At 60.0% G+C, this 23,357-nt stretch overlaps 2 protein-coding genes across 4 annotated transcripts; both read left to right on the forward strand.

Moving 5' to 3' along the window:
- On the forward strand, positions 1-7,828 carry SAPCD2 (suppressor APC domain containing 2). Of its 2 annotated transcripts, XM_060101966.1 has the most exons (6): positions 1-724; positions 3,304-3,416; positions 3,969-4,115; positions 4,422-4,529; positions 4,616-4,738; positions 4,812-7,828. In XM_060101966.1, the coding sequence occupies exons 1-6, from the start codon at positions 139-141 to the stop codon at positions 4,938-4,940; spliced, it is 1,206 nt and encodes a 401-aa protein (XP_059957949.1). In that variant the 5' UTR covers positions 1-138; the 3' UTR covers positions 4,941-7,828. The 2 variants fall into 2 exon arrangements, with proteins under 2 accessions (XP_059957949.1, XP_059957948.1); XM_060101965.1 differs by having other exon boundaries at positions 4,616-7,828.
- An 8,492-nt stretch (positions 7,829-16,320) lies between these two features.
- ENTPD2 (ectonucleoside triphosphate diphosphohydrolase 2) lies at positions 16,321-21,622 on the forward strand. 2 transcript variants are annotated; one of them, XM_060102370.1, is made up of 9 exons: positions 16,321-16,437; positions 17,771-17,888; positions 18,478-18,628; positions 18,855-19,014; positions 19,094-19,321; positions 19,777-20,031; positions 20,121-20,240; positions 21,183-21,317; positions 21,419-21,622. In XM_060102370.1, exons 1-9 carry the CDS (start codon positions 16,321-16,323, stop codon positions 21,620-21,622), a joined length of 1,488 nt encoding a protein of 495 aa, XP_059958353.1. The 2 variants fall into 2 exon arrangements, with proteins under 2 accessions (XP_059958353.1, XP_059958354.1); XM_060102371.1 differs by having other exon boundaries at positions 21,252-21,317.
- Positions 21,623-23,357: the final 1,735 nt, after the last annotated feature.

The raw sequence follows: 23,357 nt of genomic DNA on the forward strand, positions 1-23,357 counted from the left end.
CCATTCAAAAAGTCGCAGCTATTGTCGCGGCGGGTTGGGTGCCGCCGGGCCCGCCGTCGGGCCGCGCGGGGACAGACTCTGGGCCACGCGGGGACCAGCCCGGGGCAGGCCGAGGACCGAGGCGTGCCGGCGGGCGCCATGGCCGGAGCCGCAATGGCCGAGCCCGGCCGCGGGCCGCCTTCCGCGCCCGCGCCCGGCACGGAGGGTCTGCCGCGCGCCTTCCTGCAGAGCCTGCGCACCCTCTTCGACATCCTGGACGACCGGCGGCGCGGCATCGTTCACTTGCGCGAGATCGAGTCCCGCTGGCAGGGCGCCGACGCTCGCGAGCTGCCCCGCGGCGTGCTCGAGGGCCTGCGCCAGGTGGCCCCGGCCAGCGGCTACCTGACCTTCGAGCGCTTCGTGGCCGGCCTCCGCACCTCACTGCTGAGCGCCGACGGCGGCACGCGGGCCCCGGCGCGCGCCCCGGCCCGGGGAGGCTGCCCGGCGCGGCCCGGGGGGCAGCCGCCGCCGCCGCAGCGCCTGGTGTTCGCGCCGGCCGACGAGCCGCGGACGGTCCTGGAGAGGAAGCCCCTGCCCCTGGGCGCGCGCCCCCCGCCGGCCGGCCCGGGTGGCGCGGCCCGGAGTCTAGAGAAGCTGTGCAGCCCGGCGGAGGCGGCGCCCGGCCCGGAGGAGCCCGAACGGCCCCAGGGCGCGGCGCTGGAGCGGAGCCCGAACATGGACGCTGGTGAGTGCGGGGCGGACCCCGGCCCCGCCTCGTAGCTCCCCTCGCCGGCGCACCGGAGAGGTGCTGCCCGAGCATCTCCCAGCGGGGGGACGAGAGCGGGCAGCTCTTCGTCGGCTTCAGAGCCTGGAACACACCTGGCGGCCCGGAGAGGAAGAAGCCTCGTCCCCATCCCGGTGTGCTCAGGGACCCGGGCCAAGGGGCTGGTCAGAACCCACTCTGTACCAAATCCTAGCGGGGCACCGGGGAACCTGTCCAGTATGAGGGGCTCTCCACCTCCAGTAACTGCCCACACCTGGGGACACCTGGGCCCTTGGGCTCACCTGGTGACTTAGAGGCAGTTCTCACTGGTGTAGAGGGAGGACCCCCAGACTGTCAAGTGCCCCTGCTGCCTTCTTGGGTGCCTCTCAGCCTGACAGCTCCGCCGAGAGGCCTGGGCCCACTGCCCCCTCGGAGGCCAGGGCAGGCAGGAGCTGCCAGAGGTGGTGGAGGAGGACCTGGCGTAGCTGCCAGGAAAGGCAGAGGGGTGGGTGGTCTCCAGCCCAGTTTTCCAGGCCTGGAGCCGTGGTACCTCTGACACCTGGGAGGGACCAACCACAGCCCCTGGGGATGGCCTGGCATCCGGTCCACTTGGCAGGGATAGGAGATGGCTGAATGGTTCCCTGTTTGTCCCCCAGAGTCTGCCCTGGGAACAAGACCTGCTTTATGGCTGTGGGCGGGGGCTGGGCCCCTCAGCCCATTCAGCCTGTGCAGGTGCAGGCCTTCCACCCGGGCAGCTGCCAGCTCTTTCTGTGCTGCCCACCGCTCTGCCAGCTTCGCTGGACCCCCCCGCCCAGGCTCGGACATATTCCCCAGCCCAAGACTGCCAGTTGGAGCTGCGGTGACCCCCTAGCCTCCCTGGTGAGCTAATCCAGCAGCCCACCCGAGGCTGAGGGTTCCCGCACACAGGCGCCTCACTGCCCAACCTCCCTGTCCCCAAGGTGTGTGTAGGGGGAGTGGGCTTCTGGGTGTGCTTGGCCTGAGTTCAGGGCTGGTGCAATCCATGTGGCTGCACACAGTTGGAAATCAGCCATGGGATTGGGGTTTGGGGGCCTCAGTCCTGTCGTCCCACCCGGCTTTGCCCTGGTGCCCTGTGTGACATGGGGTCCCTCACTGCAGCCCTCTGAGGTCCAGGTCCGGGGTCGGGCACTTGGCTGTTGCCCACCACGGGGCAGAGTTCACACCAGTCCCTCTCTAGGCTTCAGGCCAGGGCTCTCTCTGTCACCTTTTACAGGCAGAGGCCCAGCCAGGGCGTGTGGCATACTCTTTGGGTGCCAAACCTTGAGCTCCAAGAGCGCCCCAGCACCCCAGGAAGAGAAAGCCCTCCATGTTCACAGCTTCCCAAAGCCTCTCAGAGGTCCAGGTCCTGCTTCCTGTTCCCTCTTGGGGCTCAGAGTACACGCCAGGCCGGCCTGAGCTCCATAAGTACAAGCTGTTCTATCAGACCCAGACACGGGTGATGATGCCTCTGCCTGCTGGTCAGCCGCTGGGCGTCCAGCGTGCCGTCATCTGGAGGCTCCAGGTCTGCCCTGCAGACCTGACAGTGCAAACTAGCCCAGGTGTTCCAGGGTGTCCTGTCCCCCTTCCCCCGCTGTGCCTTCTCTGCTTGCCGGGCAGCTGGGCAGGTTGGAACGTGAACTCGGCCTGCTTGGAGCCTGTCTGCCAGGGCTGGCTGGTGGCCTGCATGGCCACCTGGTGCCAGCCCTCTGGACGTGTCCCTAGCAGGCATACCTGTGCCCCCTTCTTGCACCACCCACCCACCACTGTGCCGGGCGGGGCATAGGGCTAGGGAGCCAGTAGAGGGTGCCCTCCTCACCTGCACCCCACTCCTGCCCTCCTGGGCAGCCCTTCACATACTCCCCCATCCCCCAGGAAAGCCTGCTGGCCCTCCAGGAGGCTCTCACAGGGAAGTACCTGGCTTTCCGGCCCCAAGCCGACTGCAGCTGGCCACATTTGCTGTAGGAGTTGCCTGCTGAGGGCACGGCTGGTGCACACATGCAGGGAACTAACTTTATGCTGCAGTCACCTTCCCGGGAGAAGTCAGGTCTCTGCCACTCATGCCCCACGTTTCTCCTGCGTGAACTCCAGTCACCCTTAAAGGGCCTGGGCGGACAAGGAGACAGGAGTGGAATCCAGAGGCCGCCTTGCTGGCTCTGTACCTAGCAGCCTTTGAGCCCCTGAGGTGTGGGCCTTGGGTGTGCACAGATGAGCCAGATGAAGCCTCTGCCCTCAGAGAGCTCACGCCTAAGGCATGTGTCCGGTGTGTGTGCAAACATGCAGCCTCAGCGGCCACACGGCTGTCCCCAAGGCAGGTGTGAGGGGAGCTTGTGGAGGTCGAGTGAGGACCAGACCCCAGCCTGGCACCGGCAGGGTGCGGAGGTTCTGAATTGCTGAGGAATCCCGAGGCATGCAGGCCGGCACACCTGGCTCTGCATGGCTGGGGTTGGTTGGCAGGGGATCCGGGATGGGTCTTTGCGGGGCTGGGGGAGTCGAGCTTGACTTGGCAGGCCTGGAAGTGAGCCAGGCCCTCGCCTCTGCTGCAGATGCAGTGGCCTGCAGGGCCCGGGAGCTGGGCGTGGGGGACGCCCGGTGGGGCCCCCGTGCCCGAGGGGAGCGTCGGAGACACACCATCACCAACGGTGTGGACTGTGACCTGGTGAGTAAGGGTCTGGGGGGCTCTCCATCTTGCCTGGGTTTGTCCTTGGCCCCCAGATGTGGCCTCCTGGACCACCCCCCTGCCCGGGAGGGGGCAGCTGGTTTTGGGTTCTGGGGGATTCTGTGGCAGGACCGTCGGCATTTCTAACCCTCTCTCCCCATCCTGCTTTGAATCCCCTTGCGGGCCGGCCCACGGCCAGGTCAGGAAGGCCTTTGGGGGGAAGGTTTAGCCCCCTCCCCAGCACTGCGCCGGCCCCTGCCTGCTTCCCTGCTATGGTAGGCCGGCCCACCAGCCGGGGGCCTACCACTCTCCGTAAAGAGAGGGGGAGGTTCCCCTGGGGAGGGCTGCGTGGAGGGCCCGAGGAAGGCCAGGGGCCCCTGGAGGAGGAGGGGGGCTGTGCTTCCCAGCGCAGGAGGGCTCACGCGAGTACGGGTGTGCGCACGGGCCGGTGGGTCCGTTCCTGTGCGGGCTGGTGTGAGCTGCAGACGTAGACAGGTGCAGGCGGCACCCGCTGTCGCGCCCGTTGGCATGGTGCGTGCCCGTGTGTCGCAGCTGAAGCAGATGAAGGAGCTGGAACAGGAGCAGGAGGTTCTACTGCAGGGCCTGGAGATGATGGCGCGGGGCCGGGACTGGTACCAGCAGCAGCTGCAGCGTGTGCAGGAGCGCCAGCGCCGCCTGGGCCAAAGCAGGGCCAGTGCCGTGAGTAACGCTGCCCAGGGCTAGGCTGCCCCCCACCCCCAGGCAGAGTGGCCCTCCCCCAACACACAGTGATCACCCACCCAAACCCGGGCACCCCCAGCTGGGCACAGTGGCTGTCGCTCCACCCAGAGTGCTGGGCCCTGCGCCCCCCCCCCCCCGTGATATTCCCCACCTGCTGCGACACCCCTGGGCTCCCTCAGCTCTGAGCAGTGACTTCCTCCCACCCATGCGGACCCCCCTCGAGGCATTGGGGCTGACCCCGGCTGGCCCTGCTCTCTGACCACCCCTCCCCCACTCTCCTCCCAGGGCTTCGGGGCTGAGGGGAGCCCCCGCCTGCTGGGGCAGCTGCTGCCCAAGGTGCAGGAGGTGGCCCGATGCCTGGGGGAACTGCTGGCCGCGGCCTGTGCCGGAAGGGTGAGTGCTCCACAGACCAGCTCGGTGCCGCCCTCATCCTTGTCCTAGAGGCTGTGCCAGGCCTGCCTGACCGTGCCCTCCTGTAGGCTCTGCCCTCGTCCTCCTCAGGGCCCCTGGGCCCTGCCCTGGCCCCCGCCTCGCCCTCGGTCCCCGGCTGGCAGCAGCAGACCATTCTCGTGCTGAAGGAGCAGAACCGCCTTCTCACCCAGGTGAGCTGCGGGCGGGGCGCAGGGCCGGGGGCTGGAGGCCGGGCAGGCCCTGACGGCCCTCCTGCCCGCCCAGGAGGTGACCCACAAGAGCGAGCGTATCACACAGCTGGAGCAGGAGAAGTCCGCCCTCATCAAGCAGCTGTTTGAGGCCCGTGCCCTCAGCCAGCAGGACGCTGGGCCCCTGGACTCCACCTTCATCTAGACGGCCCCAGGCACGGACGTGGGGCCTCGCGGCCCGGCACTCAGCCCTGGGCGGGCACTTCCTTGAGCCCCACCTCTGAGGCTGAAGGCGCCCTGGCCAGCCCGAGCACCACCCTCCTTCCTCCCTTCCAGTCCGGGCTCCCCTAACCCCAGGATGTTCTGAGACCCCAGACATTGACTCCATCTTGGTCTTGGGGGCCTGACCTGGGGTGGGACTTCATCATGCCAACACACAGCGTGAAGCTGCTCCTGCCACTGTCAGTGGACAGTGGGGGGCACCCCCTCGTGTTCACCAGATCTGGGCAGCCCTGGGCAGGCCTGCCCCCGGGTTTGCAGCTGGTGTGCCTCCCCTCCCACCTGGGGTCTCCAACTGATCACACTAGGCTGCGTTCCCAAGAATGGCCAGCAGAGGGCGCCACATGCACCGGTGACTGCGGCCTTGGAGGCCCCGCTGTGGTGTCTCAGATGGGGCCTGGAGTAGGGGAACCTGGGGCGGGCTAGGACACCTGCAGGTCCAGTGGGTGATTGGCCCCGGGGGTCCAAGGGCGTCTTGCCCCGCTCAAGACTAGGCGGCTGTCGCTCAGCCAGGAGCAGATGGAGGGTGGCCTCTAAGAAGGGGGCTCTGCTTGTGTCCAGTTCCAGAGAAGCCCCGAGGGCACGGTGTTGGGGATTCACTGGATTCATCCCTGGGCCAAAGCTGGCCTGCTTGGTCCTCCCCACGGACCTTAGATGCTAAACAAATGGGTTGGCCTTCATCCCTCCTGGCCCAGACTCCACCAAGCAACCTGTGACCCAGGCCCAGAGCCTTGGGCCTACCAGGTGACCTGGCCAGGGCTGTGGTTACCAGGGTGGCTTAAGTGTGCCCTTCCTTGGGGAGGGCCCTGTTCCCAGGAAGGGGGTCAGCCTGGGCCTCCCAGACATGCCCCAAGGGGCCTTGTAGGTCCAGCAGCCTTGCCAGGCCCTTCACCAGATCCAAGGTTCCCCTGGTATGGGGACCTGCACACCCTCCATCCCCCCACCCCAGCTTGGCCCTGGGTCTGGATCACAGGAAGGGGGGCCCGCAGGACTTAGGAAGAGGCCGTCAGTGGGCCCCGTTGGGGGTCCTTTCCTGCTCTAAGGGAGACCCCCTGCTCAGCTAGGCCTGTGACAACCCCGAGAGGGGCTCCATGCTCCTCGCTGTCTTCCCCCGCCGGCCCCCAGCTGAGCATACAGGGGCATTACAGGCAGGCTGAGCGGTCAGGGGCCCCGGATGGAGCGTGGGACCTGCGGCCTGGAGGGGTTGTGTGCACAGCTTCACACAGCCCGGGGAGGGGGGGGGCGTGGCCTGACCACAGAGGAGGGGTCCCAGGTGCAGGCAGCTACTCCCCGCCGGGCCCAGCTCCACCACACCAGCAGCGACCTGGCCGGAGTCCGTCCCTACGTCCCTACACCACACTCGGGGCCAGCGGGCGCGGGGCTCTGGGTGCGTGGTTGTCCCAGGTCAGGCCCGAATCCGCCCAGCACACAAGCGGCCCTCAGAAGATGGTGGGGTTCTCCTGCGGGCCCAAGCGCCCCTGGACTTAGACCTCCTGGGCAGGTTCCCTGAGATGGAAGGGGGGCTGGTCCTGAAGGGCCAGATGGGGCCTCCAGCACCGAAGCCTACGTGTGGTGTGGTGACTGGACCAGTGCCCGCTGGGGAGGCATCCTCCCAGCCGTCAGGGGCCCGCCCACCAGGACCTCCCCAAGGCCGCCCCTTTCCTGATTCCCCCTCCCGTTGCCCACTGCAACCCCGTGACCACTCCCCCTACCTGCCCAGGCCCTGAGCCCACCCTCACTAGGAGTCCCTCTGCTCGCAGACCCTCAAACACAGCCCTGGACAATTCCAGAACGGAAAACTGTCCCTCCCCTGCTCCGAATCCTTGCTGCACTTCCTCATGACGCAGGGCAGACCCAGGCCCCAAGCAGCGTTCAACCTCCACACCCCCCGCCCCCAGCCCTGCCAGCCCGGGCTATCCCGTCTCTGGGCTTTGCAAGTGCTGTTCCGTCCCTGGGAACACCCACTTCCTGCTTCACCTGACTGGCTCCTGCCCAGCCCTGCACCTTGGATATAGAGGGAACGAACCTGCAGAGGCTGAAACGGCAAAGGGGGTAGCCTTTGCCCTGAGGGTGTCTGCTTTCCCCCTGAGATCTTCACGGAACTTGGGAGGCAGGACCAGAACCCAGTGTCTGCCCCAGGGGTACTGCCCACAGAAGGCGGACCCTTCAGCCGCAGGGTGAGTGTGGAAGAAACCCGCGACTCAGGGAGAGGCCTCGTGGCACTGGCTTTCCATGCAGGGCGGAAAACGCATCCTATTCATTAGCAGTCTGAAATCAGGCTGCCTGTGGCCCTAGAGACCCCAAGGGGAGAATTGTAAGTGGCCCCAGGTTGGCCGGGCCCAGGTGGCTGGCGGAAGCCAAACATCCTCGCTAGAGCAGCGAGTGTTTCTTAGCCATGCACGGGGGATGTTTGGGCCCGTGTTAAGTCTTGGGGGAGCTGTCCGTGCACCGTAGGATGTTTATTACCATCCCTGGCCTCTATCCACTAGATGCCAGCAACACACACAGTCAGTTGTGATGACCAAAATGTCGATGGACATTGCCAGTGCCCAGGGGGCAAAGTTGCCCTTAGCTGAACATCTCTGCTCGAGAGCAATGCAACTCCACCAGGCCTCAAGGATTTCCTACAGACCAAGTTCCAAGGAAAATGAGCATCTCCAGCTTAAAAAGCATTTCACAAACACCACAAGGAAAGAATCTACCATGACAGCCAGCAGAAACAACAGATTCTGTAGCCATTTCAGATATTCAATCATCAGAGAACATAAAATGGCTATGTTTTGTATGCCTGAAGAAATAAAAGAGATCCTTGAAAATATGAACAAGGAATAGTCTTTATAGTTTCTTATTCTGTTTAAAAAAAGTGTAATCTTCTCTTCTATAAAGGTGACTGATAGCATGAAAAAGAATCTAACAGAACCAGGAATTTATAATATATATAAAAATTTAAAACTCAAATGGACTTCAGATGGAAAATTTCAGCATAGCTGAAGGGAGACTTGGTAAAGATAATACTTGTGCCAGTCTCAGTTGGAGTGAGGGTCAAATTGACAGTAAATATAAAAGTACTCTGCAGTTTAAAAAATAAAAGAAAATGGACAGTGCAGAATGGTAGGTATAATTGTTTTGAAAATTTTAGGAGCTGGAAGCTATTCATAAAGCCTGACCTAAGATATAAAACATACCTGAAATACAGCCACCTTTCATGTAAAATGAGAAAGGTAATCATTGTCTTGGGATATTATATACCAAGTCACCTTAAGAAATAAAATTGAAGACTTTCTTTCTTAGCTAGGTCTGGCAAAGTGCTGGTCTGCTGTTCTTAGGCAGTTGATGCTTGAAAATTTTAACATCTACTAGCCTTGAATATATCTGATTAAGAGAACTCATGTTTAGTCCATGCTTGCATTTAGTATATGTATTTGTTTTTGTTGTGGATTCAGTGGGAGGTTTTTTTGTTGTTTTTTTTTTTTGCGGTACACGGGCCTCTCACCGCTGTGGCCTCTCCCGTTGTGGAGCGCAGGGTCCAGACGCACAGGCTCAGCCGCCATGGCTCACGGGCCCAGCCGCTCCGCGGCATGTGGGATCCTCCCAGACCGGGGCACGAACCTGCGTCCCCTGCATCGGCAGGCGGACTCTCAACCACTGAGCCACCAGGGAAGCCCACAGAATAGATTTTAAGGCAAGAAACATTAGTAGTGTTGAAGAGAGTAACTATCTAATAATAAAAAGTTTAATTTACCAGGAAGGTATAGCAACCCTAAAGTTGTAATCACCCAATACCAAAATATAAATCACAGAGATATGCAGACATTTCACCGAGGAGGACATACTGATGGCGTATAAGCATGTGAGAAAATGTTCAGTGTCATTAGCCATTAGAAAAATGCCAATTAAAACTACAGTGAGAATGGCTACACCCCAATGAGAGTGGCTAACGTGAAACACTGATAAGAGTGTGCTGGTGAGGATGGGGAGAAACCGGGTCACTCATGCAGTATTGGTGGGAATGTTGAATGCTACAACCACTCTGGAAAATAATTTGGCAATTCCTTTTAAAACTAAAATTGAGGGGCTTCCCTGGTGGCTCAGTGGTTAAGAATCCGCCTGCTAATGCAGCGGACATGGGTTTGATCTCTGGTCCGGGAAGATCCCACATGCCGTGGAGCAACGGAGCCCGTGCGCCACAACTACTGAGCCTGCGCTCTAGAGCCCGCGAGCCACAACTACTGAGCCCGAGTGTCGCAACTACTGAGGGCTGTGCGCCTAGAGCCCGTGCTCCACCATAAGAGAAGCCGCCCAATGAGAAGCCCGCGCGTTGCAAGGAAGAGTATCCCCCGCGCGCCGCAACTAGAGAAAGCCCGCACGCAGTAATGAAGACCCAATGCAGCCAAAAATAAATAAATTTATTTTAAAAAACAATAAAATAAAATAAAATTGACTTACCACGTATGATGGTTAATTTCATGTGTCAGCTTGGCTAGGATATGGTCAATCCCAATCCTTTGGTCAAACACAGAAGTTGCTGTGAAGGTATGTTTTAGATATGATTGACCTTTACACCAGTGGGCTTTGAGTAAAGCAGATTGTTCCCTATAGTGTGGGTTGGCCTCATCCACTCAGTTGAAGGCCTTAAGAAAAAAGACTAAGATCCCCCGAAAGGAAGGAAGTCGGTCTGCAGACTGCTTTTGCGCTCAAGACTGCTACATCCAGTCTTCCCTGGGTTCCAACCTGCTGACCTGCTTTGCAGACTTCAGACTTGCCAGCTCCTACAACCGCATGAGCCAATTCCTTAAAATGAATCTGTTTCTCTCCCTCTCTCCCTCTCTCCTCCCTGCCACTCCCATATATATATTCCTGTTGGTTTTCCTTCCTTTCTCTGGAGCACCCTAACACATCATACACACAGCGATTGCATTCTTGGGCATTTATCCCAGAGAAACGAAGACGTATTTTCACGCAGGAACATGTACATGATTGTTAGTAGCAGCTTCACTGGTAGTAGCTCCCAACTAGATACTGCTCAAATGTCCTTCCTTCTATGGGTGACTGTTTGAACAAACTATGGTCCATGCACACCACAGGATACAAATCATCAATGAAAAGGAAGGAACTATGGATAACACAACAACATGGATGCACCTCAGGGAAACTATGCTGGGTAGTAAGAGCCAATCTCAAAAGGATACATTATGTGTGACCCATTCATGTACCAACTGGGAAATAACATGATTATGGAGATGGAGGGTGTGGGTTGGCTAAAGGGCAGTGTGAGGGGTCTCGTGGGGATGGTTCAATTGAATTTCTGGGTTGTCGTGGTGGTTCCATAAGGCTACACATGTGGTAAAATTGCAGAGAGCTACACACACAAATGAGTGCAAGTAAAACCAGTGAAATAGAAGTAAGCTCCTTAGGTTGTACCAATGTCAATTTCTTGGTTTTGCTATTGTACGACATGTTAGAAAAAAATATATATATATATATACGGCAAGACTTATCAGAACTATAAAGAAAAATTGACAAACTCACCATCACAGTGAGAAATTTTAACATATATCTCTTGATAATCAATAGGATATAGTAGATTTAAACATTATTGGTAATGTTGATCTAATGGACAAATCCAGACCAAGACACTCACTAATTGGAGAATACACATTCTTCTCAAGCACACGGGGAGCATCTATAACTGTTTATGACCACATGCTGGGCCCAAAAGGCAATCCAACAAATATCAGAAGATTGCTCTCATGCAGACTACATGATGTAACCACGATGCAGGTACCTCAGAAAAAAGCCCAGACTTTTGGATATTAAAGCACACACACCTCCCCCAAAAAGCCAAAAACCAAAACCAAAAGAAACAAAAGCAAAAAGAAACAACAACAAAAAAAGGGGGGGGGGAACACACAAAAAATAAAAAACAAAAAACAGGAAAAAATAAATTTAAAAAAAGGAAAAAACCCACACCCACATCTAAACAATTCATACGTCAAATAAGAAATCACAATGAAAATGAAGAAAAATTATCTAAGTGAAAATAAAAAGAGTGTGCATCAAAAGCAGAGACCAGGGCTTCCCCGGTGGCGCAGTGGTTGAGAGTCCACCTGCCGATGCAGGGGACACGGGTTCGTGCCTCCATCCAGGAAGATCCCACATGCCGCGGAGCGGCTGGGCCCGTGAGCCATGGCCTCTGAGCCTGCGCGTCCGGAGCCTGTGCTCCGCAACGGGAGAGGCCACAACAGTGAGAGGTCCGCGTACCGCAAAAAAAAAAAAAAAAAAAAAAAGCAGAGACCAGAGGGAAATTTATATAGACACTCAGATACATTAGGAAAGAAGAAAGCCTTGTAAGTAATGAACTAGGCATTGAACTTCAGAAGTTGGAAAAAGAAATAGCAGAAATAAATACAAAGAATATAGAAAAAAGAAATCATAACACATTATATTATAATATTTTTATTGAGTATATATATATACCTGACACTTGTTTTTAAACTTTTTTTTTTTGGCCACGCCACGTGGCTTGTGGGATCCTAGTTTCCCCACCAGGGATTGAATGAGGGCAGTGAAAGTGTGGAGTCCTAACCACTGGACCACCAGGGAATTCCCTGACACTTTTTTTTTTCTGGTACACGGGCCTCTCACTGTTGTGGCCTCTCCCGTTGCGGAGCACAGGCTCCGGACGCGCAGGCTGCGCGGCCATGGATCACGGGCCCAGCCGCTCCACAGCATGTGGGATCTTCCCAGACCGGGGCACGAACCCGTGTCCCCTGCATCGGCAGGTGGACTCTCAACCACTGCACCACCAGGGAAGCCCCTGACACTTTTCTTGATGCTGGGGAACATCCGAACAAAAGAGACATGAAAACTCCTGCTCACATAAAGTTATATTTGAGTAAGAATAATAAAGGTTAGAGCAGAAATTAGTGAAATAGAAAACAAACATGTTTTATAGAAAACATCCATAAAGGCAAAAACTTGATTGAGAAAACTAACGAAGTGCAGAAACATCTGCCTGGATTAGTGAATAATAAAAGAGATAAGGCAGAAATAAAATGATGTTAGCAATTAAAAAAATAACAACATATGCTGCAGAAATTAAGCAGATGCTAACAGGATTTTTTTTTTTTTTTTGCCCTGCTGCACTGTATGCAGTATCTTAGTTCCCCGACCAGAGACTGAACCCATGCTCCCTGCAGTGGAAGCGTGGAGTCCTAACCACTGGACCACTGGGGAATTCCCACTAACAGGATATTTTAAACAAGATTATGCCAATCCATTAGCGGTGGATAAATACCTCATGATAGATTACGCATACAGGACCCAAAAGGAGCAAATGATAGAGCAGAAAACGGATACATCTGGACTAATCAAGCACTTCCATGATTTCACTGCAAAGGACTCATGTCCCCAGTATACATAAAGAATTCCTGCAAATCTATAAGGAAGAGATAAACAATCCCTAGAGAATGAACAAAGATTTGAAAAGATGCCTCATGGAAGACAGGAAAGACTCCATTTCTTTAGTAATCAAGGAAATGACATTAAAAGCTCAAAGAGAGGACTTCCCTGGTGGCACAGTGGTTAAGAATCCGCCTGCCAATGCAGCGGACACGGGTTTGAGCCCTGGTCCGGGAAGATCCCCCATGCCGCGGAGCAACAAAGCCCGTGCGCCACAACTACTGAGCCTGTGCTCCAGAGCCCGCGAGCCACAACTACTGAAGCCTGCGAACCACAACTACTGAAGCCCGCATGCCCTAGAGCCTGTGCTCTGCAAAAAGAGAAGCCACTGCAGTGAGAAGCCTGCGCACCACAGCGAAGAGTAGCCCCTGCCCACCGCAACTAGAGAAAGCCTGCGTGCAGCAACAAGGACCCAACGCAGCCAAATAAAAAAAAAAAAAAAAGCTCAAAGTGATTTCTTTTTCACCGGCTTCTCCAAAATCCAAGAGTTGCACAATACCAACCAAAATGGTGGTGTGTGCTCTTGAGGTCACCAGGTGGCGCCACCATCCTGAAAACAGTACAGTTATTTGCAGGTGAACCTGAACACACAGGTGCGCTCTGGCTACCAGCTCCTAGGCTATTCCCCAGGGAAAGGCTTGCCCATGTGCAAATGTGCACAGGAGCAATCTTAGTGAAAACAGCCTGAAGCCAGGACCCCCGACACACTCACAGAGGAAATGTGAGCTTTGCAACACTCACAGCAGAGGACAACGCGGCAACAGGGCGGACCACCTACAGCTTCACAAGTCAGCATGCTGAATCTCAAAAATACAATGGGAGTGAAAGAAGCAAATTCCAGAACAGTATTCCAGTATAAAAAAAAAAAAAGAAAAAGAAAGAAAAGGACTTCCCTGGTGGCGCAGTGGTTAAGAATCCGCATGCCAATGCAGGGGACACAGGTTCGAGCCCTGGTCTGGGAGGATCCCACATGCCGCAAGGCTACTGAGCCTGCACGCCACAACTACTGAAGCCCACGCGCCTAGAGCCCGTGCTCCGCAACAAGAGAAGCCACCGCAATGAGAAGCCCATGCACCACAACCAAGAGTAGCCCCTGCTCACCACAACTAGAGAAAGCCCGCGTGCAGCAACGAAGACCCAGCGCAGCCAAAAATAAATAAAAGATAAAATTCTAAAAAAAAAAAAACCCAGGAGAAACAGCACAATATATTATTTAGAAAGATGGAAAACTATAAAGAACCGCAAGAGAGTAGCAAGTACAGAAGTCAGGAGAGTAGATACCTCTGGTCAGGACGAGCGAAGCCTCTGTGATATGCCTGTTCCTGTCCTGTGATTCTTTCCACAGGACATGTGTGCCGCACTTGCTCTCCTGTCTGTCTGCTGCATCTCACGAGGCAGCACGGGCCTCCCCCCAACCCAGGGAGCCTCTGACAAGCCTGCTCTCCCCTGGACCGATGGTGGGTCCCCCCACTTACCATGGAGTCCGTGAGCATCCCTCGTTCACTGTGCCTGCAGGGAGCCTGGTATGCCTCTGGCCCCATAGGAGGTGCTCGGCAAACGTCTGTTGAATGACTTGATGAGCACTTGTAGAAAGGGCGCAGTGAGTGAAGGAGATGTTTCGGCCACCAGACACTGTGGCTTCCGATGGAGAGACTGAGCCAGGGGCAGCCAAGACCTTAACCGGCCTCCCTGGGAGGTCTGGATCCTGTCGGGGGGAGGAGGGTTCTGAGGACCCCTCTCCTGGCACCTCTCTGCAGCCACATGCCTCTGCTTGGAGCCAGGGCCAAGCCATGTGCAGTGCATCTGGAGCCCCACCCCTGCTGAGGTTCCCGGAGGCCCAAGGCCTGGGGCTGCCCCACCAGAGCCCCCTCCTGCTGGTGGGCTCCTGCCAGGGCCTCCCTGTCGCCTGTCCCCCAGCCCAGTTTCCAGGGTCCCATCGAAGGAAGTCTCTGGGCCAAGAGGGGCACTCCCGCCCTGGTCTCCCAGTCTTCGCCGTGGCTGTTCCATGTCCCCTGCCTTCTTCCCTTCTGCTCTTCCCAGGCTAGTCTGGGCCCCTGCCATGAGCACCAGGGCAGGGTCCAGTTCTCTGTTCTCCAGGACCCCTCCTCTCAGGCCTGGCGGGGCTCCCTTGGGCCTAGAGGGGTGAGGAGGGGGCAGGGGCCGGCCAGCAGCACCAGTGTCTGCTGCCCTTTCATGTGCTGGCCTCTCTCTGGGCCGCCTTTGTCTCTTATGTTTTAGCCTAAACTGCAGGCCTCTGGCTCCTCTGAACTTTCTGGGGTGGAAGAAAGGGCCTGTGGGAGGGGGAGGAGAGCTGGCAGGATAACGGGGCCTGGAGCCCTGTGCTGGCCTGCCACACCCAGTGTCTCTCTGCTGGGGCCCACCCCGGTGGGGCTGGGGAGGCCCAGCAACGTCCCAGGTCTCCCACCCTTCCCACTGGGGTCCTGAGCTGGAAGAAAGGCTCCTTTGCTGGGCCTGGGACACCAGACCCTCAGCCTGGGCAGCCGTCCCAGCGATCCCAATTGTCCCTGCCGGTTCCAGCCGGCCGGGCCGTTGCCCAGACCCTGTGCCCATCAAAGGCTGTCCTTTTGGTCCCCTAACCCCGCCCCCACCCCGCCCCCATCTGCTGGCTCTCCTGGGTGGTCTTGCCACATGGCTCCCTGATGCTGGAATTCCTATTTTGCACAAAATGGGGGTGGCCCCTGGCCAGAGAAAGGGGTGATGCTTGGCCAGGGTGGCACACAGGGCCCATGGGGATTCCAAGCATAGCGGCCAGGCATTTCATGGGGTGGAAGGGCAGAGCTGGGTCCTGCGACCAGCTGAGCACTTAGCCCAGTGCACAGGGACGTGGGCGCTGACAAGCCCGGCCTGGGGGACCCTCTCCCTCATCCGCAGGATGAGGCTCTGTGTGCAGAGGCTCCTCCTCCCTCCTTGGGAAGCCTCTGGCCTCCCCAGTCCAGGCTTCTGGGTCCCCCAGGCAAAGGGGGCCACCGGGATGGGGCTGGGCCAGCCTGAGCGTGGGTTCTCTTGTTTCTGGGCATGGTGTGGCTGTGGCCATCCTGTCCCTCTCTCTGCCTGTGCTCTCATCTGTCACCTTGGAACTGTGTGGAGTAGGTCTGGCTTCACCCTGCTTGGCACTCAGCTTTGAGGTCTCAGCACCTCCAGAGCAGGCTCAGCCTGGGTCAGCTCAGTGTCCTGGGGGGTGACCAGGGCGGTGCCCTGCCATGCAGCCCAGGACTGGGTCAGCATCGCAGGCTGGTCAGCCCTTTCTTGCCGGGAGGGGATGGCAGGGACCCAGCAGGGAGCCCACGTGGTTCCTGTAGCTGGCGTTGCCTCCTTCCTTCAGGACCAGGCCAGGGGAAAGCCAGCTCTGCAGCGGCATGACCCTTGGAACAAGCCTGCCTGGGAGGCAGCCCAGCCCACCCCCAGGCCAGGCCTTCTGCCGCCGTGCCCTAAGGCCGGAGGGGCTGGGGGCTCTCTAGGTCCTGCTGGAGCGGAGTGCCCAGAGGCAGAGCGTGGTCGTCAGGCACTTACAGGTCAGGGGGACAGGTCAGAAGGGGTGAATCTCTGGGGCTGAGCGGGCAGGAAGGAGGAAGGTGGGACATAGCCTCAAGGCGCCTGGGCTGAGACCACGGCGCCGGGAGGGGCAGCGCGGGTGACTCAGCCGCCGCGTCTCTCACCTGTGCTCCGGAGCCAAGCGGGAGGTGGGCGGGGCGGCCCGCCAGTGGGCGTGGCAGCCGTGGACCGGGTCCGCGCCCCGCCCCAGGCGCCTACCCCGCGGTCCCGGGACCTCCGCCTCTCGGCTCCCCGCCGCCGCGCCGTCAACGCCTGGTCCACCCCGCGCCCCCATGGCCGGGAAGGCGCTGTCGCTGCTGCCGCCGCTGCTGCTGGCCGCGGCGGGCCTCGCCGGCCTCCTGCTGCTGTGTGTCCCCACCCGCGACATCCGGGAGCCGCCCGCCCTCAAGGTGCACGCTGGAGCGCCCTGGCCACCCGGCGCAGTCCGGGAGCTGCTGGCTGGGCCGGGGCGCCGGGCGGGGAGGCTCGGACCGAGCAGGGCCAGGCTGCGCCCGCGTGGCAGCCGGGACCCCGCGCGCTCCGCTCCCGGCCCGGCGGGATGAGGTCCCAGGCCCCTCACCAGCGCTCCGGGTCCCGGTCCAGGGCGCGGCAGCGGCGCTTCCGGGGGACGCGGTGCGGGAGGCCGGAGTCCCGGGAGCTCGCCGCTCGCCGCGCCCGCCGCGGAGCCTTTCGCGGCGCGGCCGAGGGGCGTCTCTCCGCACCCCCGGGGCGCCCCAGGCCGCGGCCCGGCCCGCGCCCCCAACACGTTCGGCCTCCAGGGAGGCATCGCTTCGGGGTTTGGCCCAGATGGGGTGCAACAGGCGCTGGGGCCCAGGGACTCCTCCCCAGCCTCTCCGGTGGCTCCCACAGTGCGGGGGCAGCCCTGGCTGGTCCTGAAGGGGTCGGAGCGGGCTAGGCCTGATCCCCGCACGCATCCCCGCCAGACTCAGCCTCCAGGAGCCCGCCCTCCCTAACCCTCTATTGGGCTTGTGGGCTGGCTTGGTGCGTGGGTGGATGGTGGGTGCTCTAAGGCCCAGGAGCCCAGAATGGAGATCGCTGGGGTGGATGTCCTGTAGTCAAGGGCGACCACCCGGTAGGGGTGCGGTGGGGCGGGCCACTTGGCCTGCTGCTGCTGGAGTTTCCTGTGTCAGGGAGAGGACCAGAGCGGCCCCTTCACCCGCCCGACCTGCCTGGAAGGCCCGTGTGGTGCCGGGGCAGCTCTCTGTGGCCCTGCCTTTGAGGCCCAGGGAGGGGGTGTCTGCTTATCGCAGGCCCACGCTCAGCCTCAGTCCAGCCTTCCCCCTGGGGCCCTCACTTCCACATTCTCAGGTTGGGCTGAGGTCAGAGAGATAGGGACAGAGGGGAGGAAGGAAGAGCTGGCCCGAAGGGGCGCTTCTTGAAGCTGTAGCTTTTCTCCTGCAGCCTGGGGACCTCATGCCCCCCGGGCAAGTTTCCAAGGGTCGTCCCGGGACCCCTGACTCTGATCCCGCCCCTCAGTTTGCCCTTGCCAGGAAGACTCCTGCAGTCAGAGGGCCATCCACCTCCACTCCCATCCTCCCCCCAACCAAGCTGTGTCACAGTGATTGTCCCTGGCCTTCTCTGAGCCTCAGAACTTCATTCTGAAGCTTCCACCCTTGACACAGGGTGGGGTGCGGTGGGGTGGGCTGGAGAGCTAAGAGAGTCAAAGGGCATGGCTTCAGGGCCCCGCCCCCCTCCTGAGGCTGACCTTCCCCCCACCCCCAGTATGGCATCGTTCTGGATGCTGGCTCTTCCCACACATCCATGTTCATCTACAAGTGGCCAGCGGACAAAGAGAACGACACAGGCATCGTGGGCCAGCACAGCTCCTGTGATGTGCGTGGTAAGGGTCCCCTGAGCACTAGGCGTCCCTGGCCTGGATACCCACTCACTGTAGGGCCTCAGGAGCCCTCTCTGGCCGTAGCCTTTGCAGACACCAGCCATCAGAACCCTCTGCTTGATGCCAGGTGGGGCCCAGTCCAGGCAGGAGCTGCAGGAGCTCCCCCAAAGACAGGCTGGGTCCCTTCTTTTCCTAGAAAAGGCTGGGTCCCTTCTTTTCCTAGAAGAGAAGCCCCAGGAAACAGTTGGAAGGTTCGGGCCCTCCCTGGCCCAAGACTGGCCTCTACATCCCAGGTGGGGCAGAAGGGGTTCCGAGGAGCCAGTGGGCACACCCAGGCAGGCCCCTGGGCAGGCTAGGCTGTGTTGACAATAGCCAGTGCTTTGTCCTGGCACCTGTGTGCACATCCACTGGGCAGGTGGCAGCTCAGAGACTGTGGGTGGCACACGGGTGGGCCCTTTTGTCTCTGAACTGGTCTCAGCTGCCACCTGGTTTAGGAGCACAAGCCCCTCCCCCCCCGCCCCCGCTCTGCCGGCCTATGGTCCGCCTAGAGGCTGCCCACCAGGCTTAGGCCCATCTTGCTGCCTCCCTCTAGGTGGGGGCATCTCTAGCTACGCTGACAACCCTTCTGGGGCTGGGCAGAGTCTTGTGGAATGCCTGAATCAGGCACTTCGGGATGTGCCCAAGGAGAGACACGCAGGCACGCCCCTCTACCTGGGAGCCACAGCGGGCATGCGCCTGCTCAAGTGAGTGTGCCATCCCCTGACCTCCTGGCCCCGGGGACCACGACAGCCTCAGCACAGGGTGGGCCACGCATGTCCCCCGCAGCAGCCCTGGGCTGGGGCCCCCTCGGCTGGCTGTGCACCCCAGCAGCAGCCCTGGGCTGGGGCCCCATCGGCTGGCTGTGCACTCCAGCAGCAGGATCACGGCCACCTGGGGAAGATGCCCCTCAGAGTCCTCCCTGTGTCACAGCCTAACCAGTCCAGAGGCTTCGGCCAACGTGCTCGCGGCCGCGACGCAGACGCTGACCCAGTATCCCTTTGACTTCCGTGGTGCCCGCATCCTCTCAGCCCAGGATGAGGGGGTGTTTGGCTGGGTGACCGCCAACTACCTGCTAGAGAACTTTATCAAGGTGGGCCCGGTGGCCAGCCCGATGAGCCGGGGGTGTGGGCACCCACCCACTGGCTGACCTCAACCTCCACTTCCCACAGTATGGCTGGGTGGGCCAGTGGTTCCGGCCAAGGAAGGGGACGCTGGGGGCCATGGACCTGGGGGGCGCCTCCACACAGATCACCTTCGAGACGGCCAGCCCAGCTGAGGATCCGGCCAATGAGGTCCAGCTGCGGCTCTACGGCCAGCACTACCGCGTCTACACCCACAGCTTCCTCTGCTACGGCCGTGACCAGGTCCTCTGGAGGCTGCTGGCCAGTGCACTCCAGGTACCCTCCACTGAGTCCTTCTGGAGGTAGGGAGCCAGGAGGAGTGGGGACCAAGGGCCCAGAGCAGAGCCTGAACAGCAGCCATACTGAGGGGGGCTTCTCCAGGAACCAACGTCGGGCTTTCATCAGCTGTAAGGACAGGTGGGCAGGGATCCAGCATGGGCAAAGGCCAGGGGCTGGAGGTAAGCCTGGTGACTGGCTGGCTGGGGAGAAAGGAGGGCCAGGGCCAGATCTCAGAGGACCTGGACTGCCTGCCCAAGGGGGTTGGTTTTTGTCCAGCAAGAAGGGGGAGCCATGGATTTCTCCTGAGCTCAGAAGTGATGCTGCCAAAGTGGAGCTTGTGGGAGGTTGATCAGCTGGTCCTCTGGGGAGGCCCTCCGAGGGTCTTAGGGTGGGGATGGTGGGCAGCACTTGGAGTGGCGGTGTTGCCACACACACCCTTGCCATCTGCCCAGACCCATGGCTTCCACCCCTGCTGGCCGAAGGGCTATTCCACTCATGTGCTGCTCCAGGAGGTGTATGAGTCGCCATGCACTGCAGCCCAGCGGCCCCAGACTTTCAACAGAAGCGCCAAGGTCAGCCTGTCGGGAAGCAGCGACCCTGCCCTGTGCCGTGGCCTCATCTCTGAGCTCTTTAACTTCTCCTCCTGCCGCTTCTCTAGATGCTCCTTCAACGGCATCTTCCAGCCCCCTCTGGCTGGAAAGTTCATTGTGAGTCCAGAGGACTGGGGGTGGGGGGTCGGGGGCGTGCCCTGAAGTGCCTGGGGTCTGGTCACGGTGTGACTGTACCCCCCTCCCAGGCCTTCTCTGCTTTCTTCTACACGGTGGACTTCCTGAGAACTGTGATGGGGCTGCCCGTGGCAACCCTGCAGCAACTAGAGGCGGCCGTGGTCACCATCTGCAACCAGACGTGGAGTGAGGTGAGGCCTGCACCCCCCTCCTCCAGGGCTGCGCAGGGGGCTCAGCCAGCCAGCGTCACGCGTCCCGATCATTCATTTGCTCTACGAGTAGAGGGGGTCTTAGGCCTCTCAGAATGCCCACTGCAGTGGGGGGATACACTGTTAATCATACTTGAAAAGTGGCCAGGCTACGGCAAGGAGGCCGGGAGCCAGATGAGATTGCAGAAGCCTCCCTGAGGCCTGACCCTAGAACCAAGATCAGGAGGGCAGAGGGAACAGCCAGTGCAAAGGCCCTGGGGCAGCAGGGAGCATGGAGTGGACAGGGTGGGGAGGAGTGTAGCTGGGAGAGTGTGGGGGAGAACAGCCAAGCAGGGGAACAGCAGAGGACTCAGGGGAGACTTAGCAGATAGAACTGGGGGTGGGGGAGTGAGAAACCCCCAGGTTTCTGGCTGCCACCATGGACCGGACACTGGCTCCAGGTGAAGGATGGAGGGGTTCGCGCATGCAGAGGAAGAGGTGACTCCAGGAGAGGCACTGGAGTGTCTCTGGAATGGGGCTCAGTGGTGACGGAGGCCCCATCCTGTCCTCTTCGTGGCTAGTCTCAGACAGACTTGGGGGTGCTGGGAAAGTGGGGATCGGGAGGCAAGCCCAGGGGCCTGGGGTCAAGCCTAGAGCTTCTCCTGTTACCCCGACCATCGCCAAGTTTGCTGCAGCCCTCTGCCCCCTGCGTGGCCATCCCTGCTGTCCCCTGGAGGTCCCCCTCCCAGGCACAGGTGCTTGCTGCCATCCAGAAGTCACGCTGCTCTTCCCTGAGGAAAGAGCTCTGCCTGGGGGTGGCTCCCTCAGCCTCGTTCTTTCTGGGACCTGCGGTGGGGTCTCCAGCCCTGCATTGCCTTTCTGTGTCTGGTGGGGCAGAGACCTCCCGGTGGCCGCTGGCCCTACAGTCTCCCACCTGCATTCCAGCTGCAGGCTCGGGCGCCTGGGGAGCGGGCTCGCCTGCCCGACTACTGCGCTGGGGCCACATTCGTGCAGCAGCTGCTGTGCCGCGGCTACGGCTTCGACGAGCGCGCTTTCGGAGGCGTGACCTTCCAGAAGAAGGTGGGAGCCGGTGGGCCCGCGCGCAGGGGGGCGGAGCCGAGCGCGGAGGGGCGGGGCCTCCCAGGCTGCGCCGAGGCTGAGGCCGCCCCTCCCACCCGTAGGCCGGGGACACCGCGGTCGGCTGGGCGCTTGGCTACATGCTGAACCTGACCAATCTGATCCCCGCCGACCCGCCCGGGCTGCGCAAGGGCACAGACTTCAGCTCTTGGGTCGTCCTCCTTCTGCTCTTCGCCGCCATGCCCCTGGCTGCGTCCGTCCTTCTGCTGCACCGGGCGTGCTCTGCCAAGTCGCCGAGCGCCATCTAGGGGCGGGTTGGGGGCAGCTGCCCCAGCCCTAAGTCCCCTATGCCTCACCCCACCCCACTCTCAATATCTCTGTCCCTAATGAAGCCCGGGAGCAAGACTCTAGCGCCCACGCCCACATTTGGCCTGGAGAGATGAAGGGAACCGACTCCAGCCCCCTCCTGCCCACTCCAGCCTTGGCTTCATCGCAAGGCCTAGTGCTCCTCCTCCTCTTAATGGGGGTGGGGATTCAGGCACCCCGCAGCCCTCAGCCTGTGAATGCAGGGTTGGGTCCCCAGGGAATGGAGTCCTGAGAGTCCCTTCCCACCCCCAGTCTTAGGTTTTAGGGGGAGGGTCAGAACCCACAAGCTGGGAGCAAGCCCAGCGCCTACTTGTAAAAATTTTGTAGTAAAAAGTTTTTCATAGAGCAGTGGAGAGAATATCCGTGGGGTGGGGCGTCTCTGCTGTTGCCGGCCCACCCTCTCCACAGTTTTAAAAAAAATTTTTTGGCCGCGTTGGGTCTTCGTTGCTGCGCACGGGCTTTCTCTAGTTGCGGCGAGCGGGGGCTACTCTTTGTTGTGGTGCGCGGGCTTCTCACTGTGGTGGCTTCTCTTGTTGCAGAGCATGGGCTCTAGGTGCGCGGGCTTCAGTAGTTGTGGTGTGCGGGCTTAGTTGCTCCGCGGCATGTGGGATCTTCCGGGACCAGGGCTCAAACCCATGTCCCCTGCATTGGCAGGCGGATTCTTTTTTTTTTTTTTTTGCGGTACACGGGCCTCTCACTGTTGTGGCCTCTCCCGTTGTGGGGCACAGGCTCCGGACGTGCAGGCTCAGCGGCCATGGCTCACGGGCCCAGCCGCTCCACGGCATGTGGGATCTTCCCGGACTGGGGCACGAACCCGTGTCCCCTGCATCAGCAGGCGGACTCTCAACCACTGCGCCACCAGGGAAGCCCGACAGGCGGATTCTTAACCACTGTGCCACCAAGGATGCCCTCCCCACAGTTGTGTTGGCTGCTCAGGTCCCCTCCTGGTCCTGAGGGAGGACCCCGGTTGTTTCTACTTCCTTCCTCTCTGGGCCCAGACCACCTGGGGTGGTGTTGACTGACCCTGGTCTCTTGCTCCACGGTTGTGGCCTGGAGTAGCTGCCAGTTGGCTGGCCTAAAAGAGTCCCTGAGTCCCTTGAGTCTTCTCTGGCCAGCAGAGCCCCTGCAGCAATGGCAGATCTGTAGCAGTGACCTAGGCCAGACTGGAGTCTGGGCCCTGGCCTCGAGCTGGCCTGGGGTGCGGGTGCAAATGGCAGGCAGGAGAGTGAGTGGGCAAGGCAGCTGCCTAGGGTGCAGGCAGTGCTCAAGACCTGGGGGGGGCAAACCCTCAACAGGAGGTGGTGTCGGGGGATGTGGAGATCAGGGTCAAGAGGGACGAAGGGCCCATTGCTCAGAAGGATGACCCTTGCCAAGAGCCTGGCTCTGGCGCCAAGCCGTGCAGTCACACCAAACGTCGCGTCCCTGCTGCCCAGGTGCTGTTTTCCTCATCCTCAAGAGACATCAGCCACCCCGACCTGCCGCTCCTGCAACCCCCCTTCCCTAAGCGCTGTTTTCTCCAGCGTGGGAACGCGTGGTCTTGGCTGCATCTCCCCGCCGCCTCCCCCTTTCTGGGAAGTGAGCTCAGACACTATTTCTGTCTGGTCATGCCTTGTGTGGGAGGATGGCGGTCCTTGTTCGCTCATCAACCCCCTGCCCAACGCACGCACCACGCACACT

This window comes from Mesoplodon densirostris, chromosome 6, assembly GCF_025265405.1.
Source record: "Mesoplodon densirostris isolate mMesDen1 chromosome 6, mMesDen1 primary haplotype, whole genome shotgun sequence".
Lineage (NCBI taxonomy): Eukaryota > Metazoa > Chordata > Mammalia > Artiodactyla > Ziphiidae > Mesoplodon > Mesoplodon densirostris.

Coding starts and splice junctions, on each gene's coding strand:
- SAPCD2 (XM_060101965.1), top strand. CDS start 139: ATGGCCGGAGCCGCAATGGCCGAGCCCGGCCGCGGGCCGCCTTCCGCG. Junction 725..3,303: donor GAGCCCGAACATGGACGCTG/GTGAGTGCGGGG, acceptor CCTCTGCTGCAG/ATGCAGTGGCCTGCAGGGCC. Junction 3,417..3,968: donor ACGGTGTGGACTGTGACCTG/GTGAGTAAGGGT, acceptor CGTGTGTCGCAG/CTGAAGCAGATGAAGGAGCT.
- ENTPD2 (XM_060102370.1), top strand. CDS start 16,321: ATGGCCGGGAAGGCGCTGTCGCTGCTGCCGCCGCTGCTGCTGGCCGCG. Junction 18,629..18,854: donor GCGGGCATGCGCCTGCTCAA/GTGAGTGTGCCA, acceptor CCTGTGTCACAG/CCTAACCAGTCCAGAGGCTT. Junction 20,032..20,120: donor CTCTGGCTGGAAAGTTCATT/GTGAGTCCAGAG, acceptor CCCCCCTCCCAG/GCCTTCTCTGCTTTCTTCTA.